A 17186-nucleotide genomic window follows, 5' to 3' on the forward strand; every position below is an offset into this window, starting at 1 on the left:
ATGGAAGTTCAGATCCCATTTGCAACTCACCAAAAATCCTGCAAGCAGCCACAGAGGCAAGCTGGAAGGAGCATGGAGCTCTCCTTCCAAACACAGCCGAAATGAGCACATTCCTGAAAAAATTTACTATATCCTACAGTCATATTCTGGCAGGAATATTTCCCTTTGAGAAAAGACTGGTGAACTCTTTTAACATAACCTTTTAAATTCTGGTTAAAAATTTACCTTTATGAGGAAGGGCAAACGTTAAACATAAGATTAAATGTTTGCATTTGAATAACCAGTCCCGCTTAGTTCACTGAGGAATGTGTGCGTGGCATCACGCTACCTGGCTGTTAGCTTGGGTGTTCAGCCTGCTTCTCCATGCTCAATGAAGTAACACTTTGAAATTCAGCATCAGCACCATTAAGGTATGAGCTGTCAAGTTAGTGGATGTCTTTATATTGATCTTGGTGCATTTTAAGACCCAGTTTATTGGTAAGAAAACTAACCATAACCTCCTTGTCACAGACTTCTATGCAACTAATTTTTGTCCCACTTTTACATCTCAGTATGGAATTGACTTATGTTTGTGCCCATCCCTCCTATGATTCCTTCTTTTCCACTGCATTCCAATTCCTTATTATTAACTGTGTTTATTCAAACGAGCATCCATAGTGTTTCAAACTTCTTATTGATGTTCCCAGTGTATTTTTCCATTCAGTATCTTTCTCTTTAGAAGTCTGATTTCACATTTCTGCTGTCATGAACATACAACTTCAAATCAAATAGGCACGATCACCAGGCGTTGCCACCTTAAAAAGCAATGAAAAATTCCCAGGACCTACAACCCGAAAATCACACTTAGTTTATTTCCACCTCTATATTAAGTTTCTGTTAAGGGACTGAAATTTCTACCTAGTGTTCCTACTTGCAATCTCTTAAAAGAAACTTTAATATTTCATAAGCCAATTTTGTATAATTGATAGATACAGTAAATTAAATATTTATTTATATTTTTCACTGGTTTAGTTGAATTTAACACCTGCTGCTAACACAATAAAAAGCCAACCTAAAATATCAGAGAAATAAATAGCACCCTGTACATCTATTGATTTTACATAACATTTCCATGTTTTAAAATTGCCTTCTTTCAAACCATTACCTTCAATCCCAGAGCTTCACAGATGTAAAGTTTTTTGCAACGAAGCCAGGTTATTTGTTGGCGTGTTTGACTAGAACTATTCACTGTGCAACAATTCCTGAGTCTGAGGTGATACGAAACTTGAGAAGCTTCAACTCAAATTCTAACAAATTATTTAACATAGAAACAAGGTTTCATTCATGGGGAAAATTAGAGCAACAGGGGTGTGTTCTCACCTCTCTGCATCAGTTGGTATAAATTGAAAGTATACCGTTTAGATATTCCTTAATTAACATGTTTTGCAAAGATCTTGAATATCAGCAGAAGAAAAAGCCTATTTTGGCATTTAGGATAGTTTGCTAATAGGAGGTTGATCCCCCTCAACAGTATGTTACACTGTCAGTACTCTCTGTCACCTACTATTTTGCAATCAGTTTCAAAGGCTGGAGCACAAAGAATAGTCATGTTAGTACAGGTCTTAGAAGTAGAAGCTGGCAGATCAGGGTTCAAAGCCTTATTATACATCACAATGCAATGGAAGCCCATAGTACCTGCCCTTGCTTTGAAGACTAGTGGCAACGTAAGCTTAACGTGCTCCATGATCCCAATGGATACTGCTGTAGTGGTCTTCTCAGAGATCCAGTGACAGGTCCTACCTGGGATTGCTGGGGCGTTATCCGCCTTGTAGGGCATACTGCTCATTCCACTTTGCTCAGTGCAGGGACAATACCAAAACAGGAGCAGTGGAAAATCTCTTTCATTTAAAAGAACACTTTAGGTGGGGTGCTATGAAAGCAGTTGAAGGGATGTGACCTCCATGATGCCACGGGCAGTGCCAGTCAATTGGGCAGCGCAAGATACCATCACCCTTGGGTACCACGGCAAGTTGTGCCAGCTCCCACCTCCACTGCCACTCCTAGGGTTGGCTGGACTAGTAAATCAGAATCTGTACCTACTACCAGAAAGTTCCAGACGTTCTTTTGCTCCATTTCCCCATTTCAGTCCTGACTGAGGGTATTCCATCTTCATGCAGAGGCATACAAAATTTCTGCTTTCTAATGAAAGTAATGTATTTCTGCTTATATCTCAACTTACTAGGCCTCACAGAGGTCCTATAAAATATGCAATATTAATTTTGCAGATGGAAAAAACAGAGAAACCAAGTTGTCTAAGGTGATGATAAAGTAGGAGTCATTCTGCTACCTCAAACAACCCTACATGTCTTCTGGCTTCCTGACCTAACTTGGTAGTCCTCCAGCGAGAGGTGCTCTGAAACAGCACTGTTTCTATCTGTAAATGGGGCTTGCAGAGGGAGAAAGCCAAGCGCAGTCGTGGATCAAATAAACAGGTACAGATCTGACAGGTATCCTCTGCTTGGTATTGGCATTTCTTCCTTGACTCGAATATGGACTGTATATTGCTATTTTCTGATTACAGTAGAACACCATTAATAGGATAGATCTTTCACAAAATTAGCAACCTGAGCTGGCGGGCATCCTCGTATGACAAATATGAACGGCCCCAGGTAACTATGTCCCCTCAGATATGGCTGTATCAGCTAGTGAACAGTTCAGTAAGCACATAAATAAATGCATAACAAAACATGGCACTGCATGCACACCTGACTTTCTAGCTTAACAAGCTGCAAACAAATGAGGTTTTGCTGTATACAGGTTAAATCTGTTGTTCCTTCATAGACTCCCTTCTTTCTCCCCCAAATCTCTGTTTCTTTCACATATTACTTTTGTCTTCTACTTACCCAAACAGGGTCTTGTCTTTTGACTCTACTGAAAAGACTTTTAATTAGAGCCTGCCCTAGAGTTTCTCCATCATGTTTCTGTTCCTTCACTTGTGATTCCCTATACATGCATTATTGAGTTCCAGAAAGATTTTTAAGTCTCAGTTTGCATTCCTTCGAGGTCTGCTTTACTCAAGCCCAACGTTTGGTTTTTTTTTGGTGGCACTACTCTTTCTATGGACTTTCCTTGGTAATTTGAACCTGAGGATATTGTGATTGTACTGTTAGAACTGTTCAACTCCAAGCTTATCTACCACTCCTGTATTATTTCTAGTGATTAGCTGCAGTATCACTGCTAAGCTAGTAGGCAATTACATCATTTAAAGGAGCAGCCTTGTACTGCTTTACTGAACATGCAAGCTACCTGCATTTTTATACCACTGGCTATTTTGTTTCCCCCCAACTCTGTACCAGAATAAATTAAGCCACTTGTTACTGTAGTTACTGTACTACTCTTTTGGACCAACTGCATTTAAAGACCATCTATCTTCTGATCTAACTCCTAATGCAGAAACTTTTTTAGTCCCTAATGTCATTCAAAATTTTGAGACAGACTGTGTCCCTCTGACCTGATCTGCATCTTGATTCTCCACAGCTCGTTCCTTGCACTAAACTTTCAGTAATCTTAACCAGAGCTCTGAACATGCAGAACAACCGCAGACTATGCAGGATGCAGGACATCTGCTGCAGCAGACAGGGAAGCTATCAACCCCTAATATAATTCCATAGCATTAATTACCGTCCTGATGAGCCTCTTACAGCAGCCAACTGCAATCACTTCTACGTATTCAAGACAGTAACCAAGGCTATGTTCCTAAAATGACATAAAATGCTGCATCTGCATGGTACAAAGTGCTGAAGTAGTACAAACTCTGCAAGTTCAAATTTATCTAAAAATTCTGAAGCAATGGGCAAATCTTTGGACAAATGAGGTATTGTCTGCATGCATGCAGACAGAAGAGAGCTGACATAAACATCATTTTATGTGCTCTCAGTAAGCTGACAGAAATTCAGAAATGTGCTCATGCCCACGCTAGATCTAATCTGTACTGCCAGAATATCACAGCCAAAGAAAATTGGGATTATTCTCTACCATTTGACAACACAGGTAGGAGAACTCTCTCTGCACAGTGCTTTGTTCTCTGAAGACAAGCAGTCAGACAGAAGATTATGCTGCATTTCAACATTCAACTTTCCTAGCCAGTGAGTGCAGATCAGCCAAGCTGGAACATCAACAGCAAAGGATCCCCATCACACCTTGGACTCACTCTGACTCCTGCTTGGTTGGAGGGAGAGAGGAAAAGGCCACCAGACTGTGGCCAACAAAGCCTTAGTCACTAGGCAGGTGGTAAGGCCTCCTCCCACATGTTCAGAAGAGTAAGAACTTCCTAGCCTGTCCCCAGGGCTAAATCAGGCCTTCAGACCACAGCTTAACATCATCTGTCACACTGGAAGGCACCTGGGGCCAGTCCATATCTGTAGAAAGGAGCTACCAATTTTGACCTGGTTTGCTTTCAGAAGATGACATTTCTGGTGGATCTTTCACAGGTTAAAGCATACCTTTTACAGATGAACTGCAAACCCAATACACCTGGTTGGATTTCAGATACCAAAACAAAACATAAATAGGAATTTTGTTTTATACCTGTTACCAAGCCTTCTCCTTTGGTTCACCTTTCATTTGGAAATGCTCTGGGCTCAAATAACTGACTGCCTTACCATCAAATTACAGGTGAAGCTATAGGCATGGAATTAAGTCAAACCTTTCTTTAAACATAATACAACTCAAATGATATTAAGGGGACCCTCAACTTTCAGTTTGAGCTTGGGATTTAAAGCCAAGAACTCTCAACTGATCTCAGGTTGTCTTTGAACTTGTCTGTTATGATCCTTGTCTCGTACCTTGTAGGGTTACTGAGAGATTAATTCTGCTAATGTCTGTGTGTACTTTGAAGATATAAAGTGCTAAGTGCCAAGTATTATTACTTATTTAGTAGTCTTGTTTCCTGTGTTAGCCACACTTGCACAAAGCACGCCTAGCTTTTCAGTCAAATTCTGCTAGTTTGATTTCCTTTCTTCCCTTTCATTTTTCATGAAACGTTTGCTTGGTAGAAGTTTTGGATCATGGTGGTCCACATCCAGCAGTAGGAAATTCATCCCTTGCACTTAGACAGCTGACAGCATGTTCATAGTCACACAAACACAGCTCAAAACAAATCTGTGTAACGCAGTGCTCAAAACAACAACAGTTATTGTTACCTCAGAATTTGTCTTCCCATTATTCATACTAAAAAATGGATCTGCACCAATATTAACTACAGTATAAAAACCTTCTTTGAAGCTGAGGCAAAAGCTTTGTGTAGCCAGGCATTATTTTGCGGTGTTCCAAACCGCATTTCTTGGACCCTTTCCTCTTATAATCATTAAACTGTCACATCTTTTCTTAATTCAGGAGGAGGCTTTTGTGCAGTGGGATGTTCTCATCGTACAGAAATCTCTTCAAGCAGTACTCCCATGTCCTGAGTTTTCTTTGTGGGAACCTTGCGGCAGTGCTTTCTGCTTTTAGAGACAAAGACTGAATACTACAGCCCTCAGCAAGTGAAAACCACTAATTAGTTTTCTCTACTCATTGTCTGGAAGCTGTCTGGTAGAGTCAAAGATGCAGTCAGTTTCCCTTGAGAAGCGCAGGTACTCAAGCCATCGTCAAGCCTTCAAGAAGGTCAAGACGTGGCAGCGGGTGTTATGAACCAACGACCAAAATTGGCTGATTTAATGCTGAGATTGTGTCTCGGTCAGCTTTTAGAAAACAATGTGCTCCTTTGGCAGTGACACACAGCCACTGGTGTGCAAGCCTACCTGCCATTATGCCCTCCTTAGCACTGAAAGGATTATTTTTGTCAGGTGAGTCACTGTCCTTAGAGGGCTGTCAGCCATTCACTCAAGAATAGGTTTTTAAATATTCCAGAAGAATTTTTAGCATGTCAGTCAAGTCTGTAAAGGTGTGGTTAAAAAAATCTAAGCAAACTGGATGCCTGCTCTCTTTCTGATTTCTTTCTCTTTATGTACTGTGCTAGAGAAGAAAGAGAAAGTAGTTGTGGTACTCTGTAGATATTATTTCAGACACAGGAGGAGCTAAGAGCCACTGCTCCAAATAATGGCAAATTAATTATTCTCACACCTCACTGTGAAGCAACATTTTTTCCCAAATTCTTGCGGGTGCAAGCATTAATATCTTGTACATAGTCACGTTGTAGAAAGGACCATTTCTACAGCTGGTCTCCACTGTCAGTGCGCTGCTGGGATCTTCACATCTCACTGGGCTCAGCCTCACTCACTGGTATGTAGTGAGTGGCTTCTGCTGAGTCCTGAGCAAAATCCTCCTGACGCAGAGTAAGTAGGCTACAGAAGCAGCCTGCACAATCTGCTTTCAATATAAAAGTGCAGCACAACCCTTAGCGCTCTTTGGAAATCCCAGCCAATGTGGAGGTGCCCATTTTTTTGTCACCTTACTATCACTTTTCAAGTCTGTGAAGGTGGCTGAAGCCACACCTGTCAGCTGAATCCGACTGAACGTAAGGCACTGTGGTTCCCAACACACGCCAGTAATTCCTCAAGACAGCACAAGGAACTCTACATAGAAATGTTGGAAGGCTATTTGAGAAAGGAGACATCTAGGTCATATTGTGCAAAGCAGAGCAACTTTATCGTGAGCAGCTGAGATCCAGAATGGCAAATACACTATAAAATTGACCCCTGTGTGGGAGAAGAACCTCAATCAGAGAGACCAAGTGCCAGGCATCCCAGGCAAGCCTTTTAATCACGGAGCTAGTGATAAATCAGCACTGTATTACTCTCAGCCTTCTGAGCCTCACAAATGAGATACATGGGAAATATACGTATTTTATATATGTAACAACACATCTACTAGCTCTGTGCTTCAGGACCTAGGTGAACATGTGCATGCTCAGCAATGGCAAAGTAAACATCTGTAAGGACTAGGATTTTGTGCTCCCTACAGCAGGCTTACATCGTCCACTGTGAAGTGAAAGCAGTTTAAGGACTGCACGCCAAGTCCTCAGTTGTATAGCTACAGCTGCATGTCAGGCAAGGCTGTAAACCAGATTGTTGAGGCAGTAACCATTTTAAAAATCCCATGCTGACAACCAATCAAAAAAACACCAAAAAAAGAACCCCACAACAAACTACTTACCCCCTTTCTGGTGTAATTTTTAACCACATTGCTTCAAAAGCTCATTTTACTATGCAGCACGAAGAGCACTTTTAACAGCACGCCTGAAGGAGCAGCTGATTTCGGTGTCAAGGACAGGAACAATTGGCCAGCAGCAGCAGAGGCTTCTAAAGCCAGTTCTGCAGTTAAACCCACCTTACTGTGTAACTCCCCATATAAAACTGTTCACTGGTGTCAAGTTTATCAGAGCTGTTGCTTTTTTATCTTCAGATAAAAAGTTCCCAGGGCCTGTCATATCCACGAGATCACCTGGGTTTTCTTCCTTTCTTTCTTTCTTTCTTTTAAATCATATCACCAGTTGGAAAAAAAATAATAAATGGATACTAGAGCTAGAATTTAAACATATCATGCCAAATTGTTTTCTCCCCAAAATGTTAAAAATATGCAGATGGAACAAAATTCTGAGGTTCTCAGCAGTTCTGACAAATCAAGAGTCTGAAAAGCTGTCCCTCAATACATGTACGTAGGGCACCAGTAAATTCTTATTTTTACACTTACCCACAAAGAAAAAGCAAGAGACTGAAATAAGGAAATTACTGCACATATTCAGACGGATAAGTATCTTGTAAAATGAATAACTATGCAAGGAAAATCATTAACAATAGAGCCATCTGCTGTATTTCAAAAAAACTACACCAGCAAAAAATCTGAAAATGTTAAAAGGCTTTAGAACCTGAATTTTTCACTACTCCATGTTACAAAAAGTGATCATAATGATTAGTACATCAGTTTAAATGACAGTAAATGTGTATTTCTTACACCTCCTCTAATTAAAAGCAGAATTTACTGGCATAATACTGATCCTCTGTATCTAATGATACTAATTGACATTGTAGCTGAGCATGTAAAAAGCCTGAAACGCTTCCCTTTCCATTTGGAGTAGATAAGCATAGTGTTGTATAAGGAGACAATGAGGTCAGCAGCAAGTTGAATATTTATTTAAATACTGACAAGACACTTGGATGATTTTTTTTTCTTGCTCTCAAATAAAAAAAATTTCCACGTCTGAAGAGCTTACAGCAGGAAAAAAAAGTCAACACAAGAATAAGGGAAAGTTTAGAAGACAGAAAAACCCCAAGTGGTTCTCAATATTTCTTTACATTTCTCTCTCTCAATATACTTGAAGAGCCCTCTGTCAAGCACAGTAAAAGGAGCAGGTGCCTAGAACAGAGTCTTATCAGCCAGTTCCCAGTTTTGGATCTTAAAGATGGCTGTAAAACACAGCCCTAAAATCTTGATTAAACTAGGGAAAATTATACCAGCGCAAGCCCAAAGCTGCAGAGAGAATATACTGCTGTAAATCTGGGCTCAAACGGGTGCTTTGCTACATTCAGTCTGCAATGGCTATAGCTATACAAAAAGTAATACCTACAAAACTGCACACAGCCCCTAAAAGCGCTACCCTGCTCGTGGGAACATGTTTCTTAGCTGAAAGGTTCAGAACAAAAGACAGGCAGACTCCTAAGCATCACGTCAGATGTAACCAAATTTTCAAAGACAGGGAAAACCAAACACTTTGAAGTGCCAACTAGTTTCGGGTACCAAGTGCTACTGCTTTTGACTGTGCCAGTTATAACTGAGGCCGTCCCAGCACCTGCTGGTGTGCGGAGTGCCTCCCCCCACTGCATCTCCAGTACAGCCCATTTCCCAAACTGCACTCGCACAGAGGTGGTTAGAAGAAATGACTGCAAAGCAGAAACAAGAGCTGTCAGTGTGAATCTTCCCTGGGAAGTTCCCCCTGCATTTAAAATAAAACTTCCAAGCCGTGTACCTACACCACATCTGTAGCCCACCACAAGTGCCTGGATAATTCACGTATCTGCCCCAAACGCATGTCTCCTTGTTAAATATACCAGGGATCAGATGTTTGACAACAAATATTTGTTCCTACAAGTTCTGTGATTTAGCAGTTTTCAGTGTTACTTAACATTTCGTGGTGGTTTTGTAGGCTACACAAAACAAGTGACACTTCATTACCACACCTGCAACTTTGGGAATCGCTGCATAATAGTTTTTGCCTCCTATCAGCAAGAAACAACCTTTTGGGACTCGAACTTTTTAAGCTTCACAAATAATCACAGAATCACAAGGTTGGAAAAGACCTTTAAGATCATCAAGTCCAACCGTTTCCATCCTATGCTAAACCATATCCCTGAGTACCTCATCTACCCTTTTTTTAAACACATCCAGGGAAGGTGACTCAACCCCTTCCCTGGGCAGCTTGTTCCCGGCCCTGACAACTCTTTCAGCAAAAAAAATTTTTTCTAGTATCTAATCTGAACCTGAAATAATATGGCAAAATCATTCTTAGCTTAAAAAGAAAACCACAGACACACTTACCTGCCATCATAGCTATCATACTGGCTTTGTAGACATTAGCGAGGGACCCCAGTTCACCCGTCGCCAGGATTGTTTTCATATGAGCTTCCCCACAGGCCTCCCGGCACCGACGGATCTCCTCGTAGAGACCTGGGGATAAAAGCATAATAAAAATGATCAAAGTTGCCTGAGAGACATTCTCAAGTATGGCTGTAATTTCCACTTCTGGATTAATTTCCAATCTTGTAATTAGTCATAGCACTAGAGAACTTAAGTTTTGTAAGTTCAATAAATTACATGACTGGAGGTAATTAACAATGCCACACTGTTTCAGACTTAACTTAATGGCTATTAATGTCGGTTCTCTCCAAACTAGGAATGTGCACAGTATGCCAAGCACTCATGAATACATCAGGAGGAAAAAATACTACGATAGTCAAGATTGATTTTAAAACAGCTTTTTCAGCAATAAATATGGCAGCAGACTGAAACAGTACTCAGGGACAGTTATGTTTCCCTGTCCACATTGTATCACCACTCTCCCTGTCCCCTTCACCACTGCTTTCCAAAGGCCTTAGCCCACCCTCTGGGCTTCCAGCTTCACATCTTCCCTTGGTGTCCTGGTGTACCCCCTAGTATGATGGGACTGTGTTTAGGCATCTGAATTCCAGTTTAAGCGTCTTGAAAATAAAAAGTTCCTGAAAACATGCGGCCAAATTGATGCGCTCTGCTAAGATGCCTGGTGAGGAGAGACCAAGGGCTGGGACTTAAGCTCAGAGACCAGGGAATCCACATGGATCTGCATTTGCAAACCAGTTCAAGTGGTTGCATTGTCCACAAGGTTAGTGAGGACTCGGACCATTGCATGCTGTGCTGTGACCTCAAATGGCCCCAGGAAGGCTGGAGAAAGCACCACAGCAACAGGGCCAGCAGGACAACATCTGCCCAGCATGCTGTAGAGCTACTGCTTCCAAACCTGAACTCAGGTCCCAGGTCCACCAGCCTTTCAAGATTGCTTTTCTTCCCCTGCTGCTTTATAACCTGGTGGGCATCCAGAGCTGGACCCCAACTTCTGATACTCACACTAAGGGAGCCAGATGGAGTTCAGGAGGGACCTTCAGCTCTCCTTTCCCATCTCCAAGCAGTCAGCAGGTCCCTGAGACACAGTAGCACACATCCCACCTGCCCACCACTTCTCAGTGCATGCTGTTCAACCTGCCAGCCACCATCTGCAGCCAGGAAGCTGGGACAGGGAGGACAGGCCAGTAGTGGTTTGCTCACTGAGGCTGCCCAGAGCAGACCACCCCATCATAAGCTCCTGCAGTGCTGTGGAGGAGTAGTAAGGACTGGAATAAATATGGACATATCTGACTGCATTTTTTAAAAAAGGCTAGAACTTACAGACCTGGCCAGGTAACACAACACAGAGGCACAGGAAAATCCACTCACCCTTTCTTTGTACAGTTTAGCAGAGCTCTCACAAAATTTTAAACATGGGGAATTAGAAAGAGCTATAACTTATCAAAATGCAGCTGTTAGAAGCTGGCCAGTTGGGCATACGTAAGACTCATCCTGTGTTAATGGTGGGGAGAAAAGCAGCTCTAACAGTGTACAGACAGCATTTCTGGGATTTGAATTTATAAAACCCAAAACGACACCCCCACCCACCCGCCCCTTACAAAAACAAACAAACAAACAAACAAACCCAAACAACCCTCAACAAAAAAACACCTCACAAAATAAGCAAACAGGATCCTTTGCAAGACAGTCCTTTTCATAAACTGCATTCAATCTTCAAGCATGTAATTGAAAAGTTTGTTTATGGAAGGCTAGAAGAGCTTTTAACAAACCTTTCTTGCTAAAAAAATCAGGATATGGCTAAGGAGGCTGAATCTTTTCAGCAGTACCAGCTTTCTTTTTCCCTCAGTCCTGAAGCAAGACCTGGAAACACACAGTAGGGTTTGCCAGTTGCTGTACAGCTGGACCTTGGACCTCCCCTCCACCTGCAATGCTGCTGCATCCTATTGATGCCATCGCACACCAGGCAGCCCGGGCTGGGATCGCTGGAGTGGCCCTCTGAGACGTACTACAAGCATTAGTAGACAACTGGCTAATGCACTTAGCAAGTCCCTTTATAGACACCAGGCTTCACCTTGTTTCTTACTGTGTACCAAAGGTGTGAATTAATCAGTACTAGCATGCAGCCTAACATGTTTTATTGATCAATTGATGATACTCCGGAAACCTACATCAAATCGAGACTCAAAAAGGAAACACAAAGAAACTGTGCTATTTTCTTGTGCATTTGATAACACCGCTCCTGTTAGATCCAAATGCATTCTCTTTTTGTGGTGTGACTCTTTCCTGAAGCTTTTGGAAAGCGAGAGAAAGCAGCTTTCATGTTCTTCCAGTTTCGGTAACAAGAAAAAAAGGCTCAAGTTTTCTCTACCTTTAAGATACACCGCCAAAAATGTCAAAATAAAATCAACAAAATGTACATTTAGGTTGGATCCCATGAAAAGAAATTATATCTTCACAGCTGTTGTTCACTGGAGTTAGTACCACAGCTACAGCATCCTCCCTATTGTTGGAAGGTGCTTTTATATGCAATTAGTGCCAAGATCATTTGAACAGTCTCACTATCTGACAGCACGCATCAACCCACAGACAAGAACGACTGAGGATGTTCAATCACCCATGTCTATTGGGTTAGCTGAGGTGGTGGAACAGTGGGCATACTTCAATGGGGCAGGTGGTTAGGTAATAAATGCTGCTCTTTATTCAGAGATCAATTATTACAGACAATCGCAGGACATTTTCAACCCTACAGTAAAAACACAAATAGAAATGCAACTACCTCTGGGACAGAGAAAATGAAGCAGAGCACCCCAGTCCTAGTGCAAGCAGGGACAACTTTGATACAGAACAAGCGCAAAAACTCCCACTCCTTTAAAAAATAAAGAGGTTTTGGTACTCTGTCAGATTTAAATCAAGGCACAAGTAATTTATTTGTTCCAGAACTTCCTGGCAAAAGCCTGAAGTATGGGTGGAGTTAATCACAGTTGAAAAGTCACTCAGTGTTTTAAGAGGTCCTGCCTTCTCCTGGGACAGTCTGTGCTGCCAACAAGCCCTTCACTTAATCACTCAGTTCTGTCAGGTCCAGCAGGAGCAGAGCTGGGTGCTGCGGTTCTGGGAATACCTGTGACCTGTGCACAACATCAGTAACTGACACAGCAGATAGAGCTTCGCTTGCTAGCAGCAGTGGCTGAATGCTTTGGGGAAAAGCCTCTCTATCACGGAAAACCCCACAGGCATATTTTAAACTGTGAGTTAAGGCCACCATGAAGACGTTGCAAGGGATTCTGACTGCTAAAACCAGAGACAAGGTAATCAGGAGCTCTCAAATGAAATGGTCAGTACTGTAGAGCATCTCAAACACAGCACAACAAATCAACACTATCCATTCTAAGAGAAAGCTAAGGCTCATGCCAGGAAACACCAGCAAATAATCTGGCAAATAAAACTCAAAGCAAGGCAACTTATACAGAATATATTTGGAGCAAGATGCACACTGTAGTCTGTAGCAGCTCTGCTGACTTAGCTGTGAAAATGGATGTGACATAAGTACTCATCTACTTTGCACCCACTTACTTAAGGTATCTTACTGCTATTATGAACTTTAGATCTGTGCTTTTATATGAGGCATTTATAGCAGTCAAGAAAATTCAGATTTCATAGGAAACTAAAAAATACTTTCAGAACTGTGGTTTTAATTCTACTGTTATAAAAAATAAGTGTTGGAAGGGGGGGGTTGTAGTATTCCTACAATTCAGTACAAACATTACACTGATTTTAACAGCTATTAAATACTTTCCAAAAAATGTTTCTTCCCCTACACACCTCAAGTAAACATCCCTGACAATTACTGCTGGCCATCACCTGACCTAGATTGTCTAGGCGGCATTTTGCTTTGATCTAATGCATTTGTCCTAAAAAACACATAATAAAGGGGCTAATCTGTATCTCCTACACAGGAAATTAAAATACCTGGAGGGGGGTGTGTGGAAATCCTGACTTTCAGTTGGGATAGACCTAATTTTCACAAGAAGCTGGGAGGGGACACAGACAGGACTGCTGACCCAAACTATCCAAAGGGATATTCCATATCATGACATAATGCTGAGCATATAAGGCAGGGGGTTGGATGGGGAGGAGGGGTGGCTGCTCAGGACAGACTGGGGTCCAGTGATGAGCAAATTGCATTTTGTATCACCTGTTTTGCACATCCCTAAGTAGTACTGTTCTTACTTCCTTCTTCCTTTGCTGTCACAGTAAGCTGTCCTTAGCCTAACCCATGAGTTTCACCTTTTTCTTCCAGTTGTCCTCCCCACCCTAACAGGGAGGGAGAGGTGTGCGACAGGCCGTGTGGTGCTCAGCTGCCAGCTGAGCCTAAACCATGACAGCAGCTTAAATTATTATGAAACAGCTATTCTCTAAAAAAGTGGTGATAAAAACACTTCTTTTTTTTTTTAATTCAGCTTATTTGCTGTTTCTATCTAGTCAGTCACATTGACTGATGTTAAGGTTAGAAACTGAGACGAGGAGGGAAGATGTTTCAATTTCTGTTAGACCAAAAGATCAAGGTAATCACGATGGGAAACTGGAAAATGAGCTGGAATCCCTTCTGTCTTGCACGTTAATGGCAGGTTTGTTAACAAAATGACAAGCACGAGGCTATCGGCACAACACGACTCTTTCAGTCCTGCTCTCAGCCACATATGTGCAGCTCCAGACTCCGGTGATTCACACCAGACTGAAAACAGAGCTCGGCTTCAGGAGTTGGAGCTGCTGCTGACAACACAAGAAAGGAATTCTGCAACTAGCTTTTGAGGTCCCAAGTTAGTCTGCACGTCAGATATATTTCTGAAACAACATGTGCTGTCTTTTCCAAGTCTCTGGATTGGGAAGACTCTCTTCATGCTGTTTATAAAGTACATAGCACAAAAGAAGGTCCCAATCCCAGCACAAAGCCTCTAAACTCACAGTTGAATAATTATTAACAGAATTGAAAGGCAGCTTTCATAATGAGGTTACACCTAATTTATTTCATTGGTGCAGCCACATTTAAACTTCTTTGATTATACTTGGTTTTTTAACTGGTGTTGCAGGAAAATTCAATGGACAGAACAAGCAATGGGGTAACAATTACCTTGGAAGCCACTGACAGTGTAGTATGTCCAGGTGTTTGCTAAAAGCCATGGAGCTGTAAAAAACATTACAGCAGCCCACACAGCTTCAGAAGGTACAGTAACTCCAACATATTCATTGATAACAGGATGGGGGGAATAAAAATTTAAAAATTCAGTTTCTTTCAACAAGTTGTTAGTCAACTTGATCATTTTTTACATACAGGCTCCACATTCTGTGCCTAAAGACAGCATTTAAATTGTGTTTTTTAAGCTTAATCTATACTTTGTCAAGTGATACAAGACAATGGTTGAATAAAGTATTTTAAAGTAGTACTGCTTTAAAAGCTAATAGGTTGTAAAAGGCATGTAAGTTCATAAACTTCAATCTCATTCAATGTTATTTGCCAACATAAATTAGCTGTCCAATAAAGCTGCTTTCATGTTCTGCACTATTAAAAAGATCTTAACAAGTACTTTGTAAAGATCCAGAAAATACATTCTGAGTGTCACAAAGAGTTTCAGTGATATTTAAGAACTGCTTTAAAATAACTTGACATAATTGGACATACAGTAAAATATTTAATAACCAAACAAGCCTTTGAAACAAATCACAAAGCAACACTATTTTATCATGGTGACCCCAATTATTGCACAGACTAGGAAAAAGGCTAAAAATATATCAACAGTAAGATAAAACACTCTACCACATACATATTTTTGTCAATACCTCCTGAAGTTGTGATGACAAGCAGCGCGAGATAATAACGATAAAAATATATTAGTGCTACAAGCATAAGCAGCTCTAGGTGATGAAGCACCTTGAACACAGGCATGGTTACTGCACTACTTTTCAATTTTATGTGGTATAGGGATTCATCCTAAACAAACAACAACAAATAACAACAAAAAAGAGACTACTTCCAGCTTCCTTGGATGTACTTTACCCACTCTTATGTATCGTACCTAACCATTACATGAAGGTGGAAATCTGTATGTTCACACAGGTAACACACATCTACTGAAAGCTAAACAGTTGGTCATAACACTACAGTTTCACCATAGTATTCAGATCACCTACTGGAGTGATTATTTTTTTTTATAAGGGAAGTTAAAAATTATCATCTTCCACTCTGTGACATCACTATCTGGATGGCAAGCAAATGCTGGCTTTGAGGTACCTTCTCTCAAGACCATGCAAATATGTGCCATACACAGATTCACATTCATAAATAAACTCTCTGAAGACATTGGAAATAATTTCAATTCTGCCCTCAGTAAAAAGAAGGGGGGAAAAAGAGTAAACTACCCATTGCCAAAAAAAAAAGAATGGCTTTCAACCTTGTCATTACTTCAGTTTGGGTAAAAGAATATGCATACCAAATCAGAGATCATCCCTAATTCACTTATAGAATCACAGAATCATAGGGGATGGAAGGGACCTCGAGAGATCATCAGGTCCAACCCCCCTGCCAAAGCAGCTCCCTAGGACATATCACTCAGATAGGCATCCAGACAGGTCTTGAGTATCTCCAGAGAAGGAGACTCCACCACCTCCCTGGGCAGCCTGTCCCAGGGCTCTGTCGCCCTCACTGTGAAAAAGTTCTTCCGCATGTTGGTGCGGAACTTCCTGTGCTCCAACTTGCAGCCATTGCCCCTTGTCCTGTCTCCACAGACCACTTTACTTAGTAAACTGACGGCTTTATCCTACATCCATCGTTGCTACATCTGTGTACTCCTTCCCTTTAATTTGTGATGGCAAAATCCAACTGATTTCCAAAATAGAAAAACCCAACCATGTATGTCCAGCTCATTTCAAACACCAATACAAGCTTTCTGCCTGAATCTAGCCCCACACGTCTCCTCTGAGCCTCCTTCACGCAATCCTGGGCAACAAAACCTCGAACCTGCGTACACAGTTTCCTTCGTGCACCCCCTTCCTGATCTCTGGTCCACCTAACAGTGGTGTGTACCACCAAGTCTGAACCGTGGTAACCACGGTTATGTCAGAAATGGCTGCAAGACAATTGCAGACTTTTGCAGACTCAATTGCAAGTTGCTGCTCAAGTTCACTTCAGTGGTCCTTTTCCTGTCTTGGTGACAGATCACTGACTCCTCTCACTTTGAATCCAAGACCACCACATGTTCCCAGCAGAGCACAGCTCCTGGAGGGGGTACCTGCTTTGTAGACCATAGTGCTGACCCTAACAAAGATACACTGTAGGAAGATGTGCGCATAAGTCTTACTGCCAGCTGGTACAGAACTTGATCCATCATTCTGTCTTATTTAAAACTGCTCAAGTACCCAATCTCCATATTCCAGCAATTTCTGACACCATACCTGAACTTAAAATAGCCACTCTGAAAGAAACAAATGTCTGCAACCATGCCCATCCTCAAGAAGTCAAACATTTGGAAAGCTGCATATATTTAACAGCAAAATGATGGAGATGGTAAATACCAGAAAAGAGGTCAAGATATTACAGCAAGTGGAAACCAGGATTTCAGCCC

The 17186-nt window shown here is 41.5% G+C and overlaps 1 protein-coding gene across 1 annotated transcript in view; it reads right to left on the minus strand.

Moving 5' to 3' along the window:
- The window catches only part of DERA (deoxyribose-phosphate aldolase), a gene marked incomplete at its 5' end in the record, with an annotated part of 53477 nt that overhangs the window by 18916 nt on the left and 17375 nt on the right, over positions 1 to 17186 (minus strand). The window contains one exon of the mRNA XM_084275316.1: positions 9511 to 9639. Coding sequence (XP_084131442.1) covers positions 9511 to 9639 — 129 coding nt within the window. The remainder of the gene's footprint in view (positions 1 to 9510; positions 9640 to 17186) is intronic.

Source organism: Gallinula chloropus (assembly GCF_964237585.1).
Source record: "Gallinula chloropus genome assembly, chromosome: 1".
NCBI classification, from domain to species: domain Eukaryota; kingdom Metazoa; phylum Chordata; class Aves; order Gruiformes; family Rallidae; genus Gallinula; species Gallinula chloropus.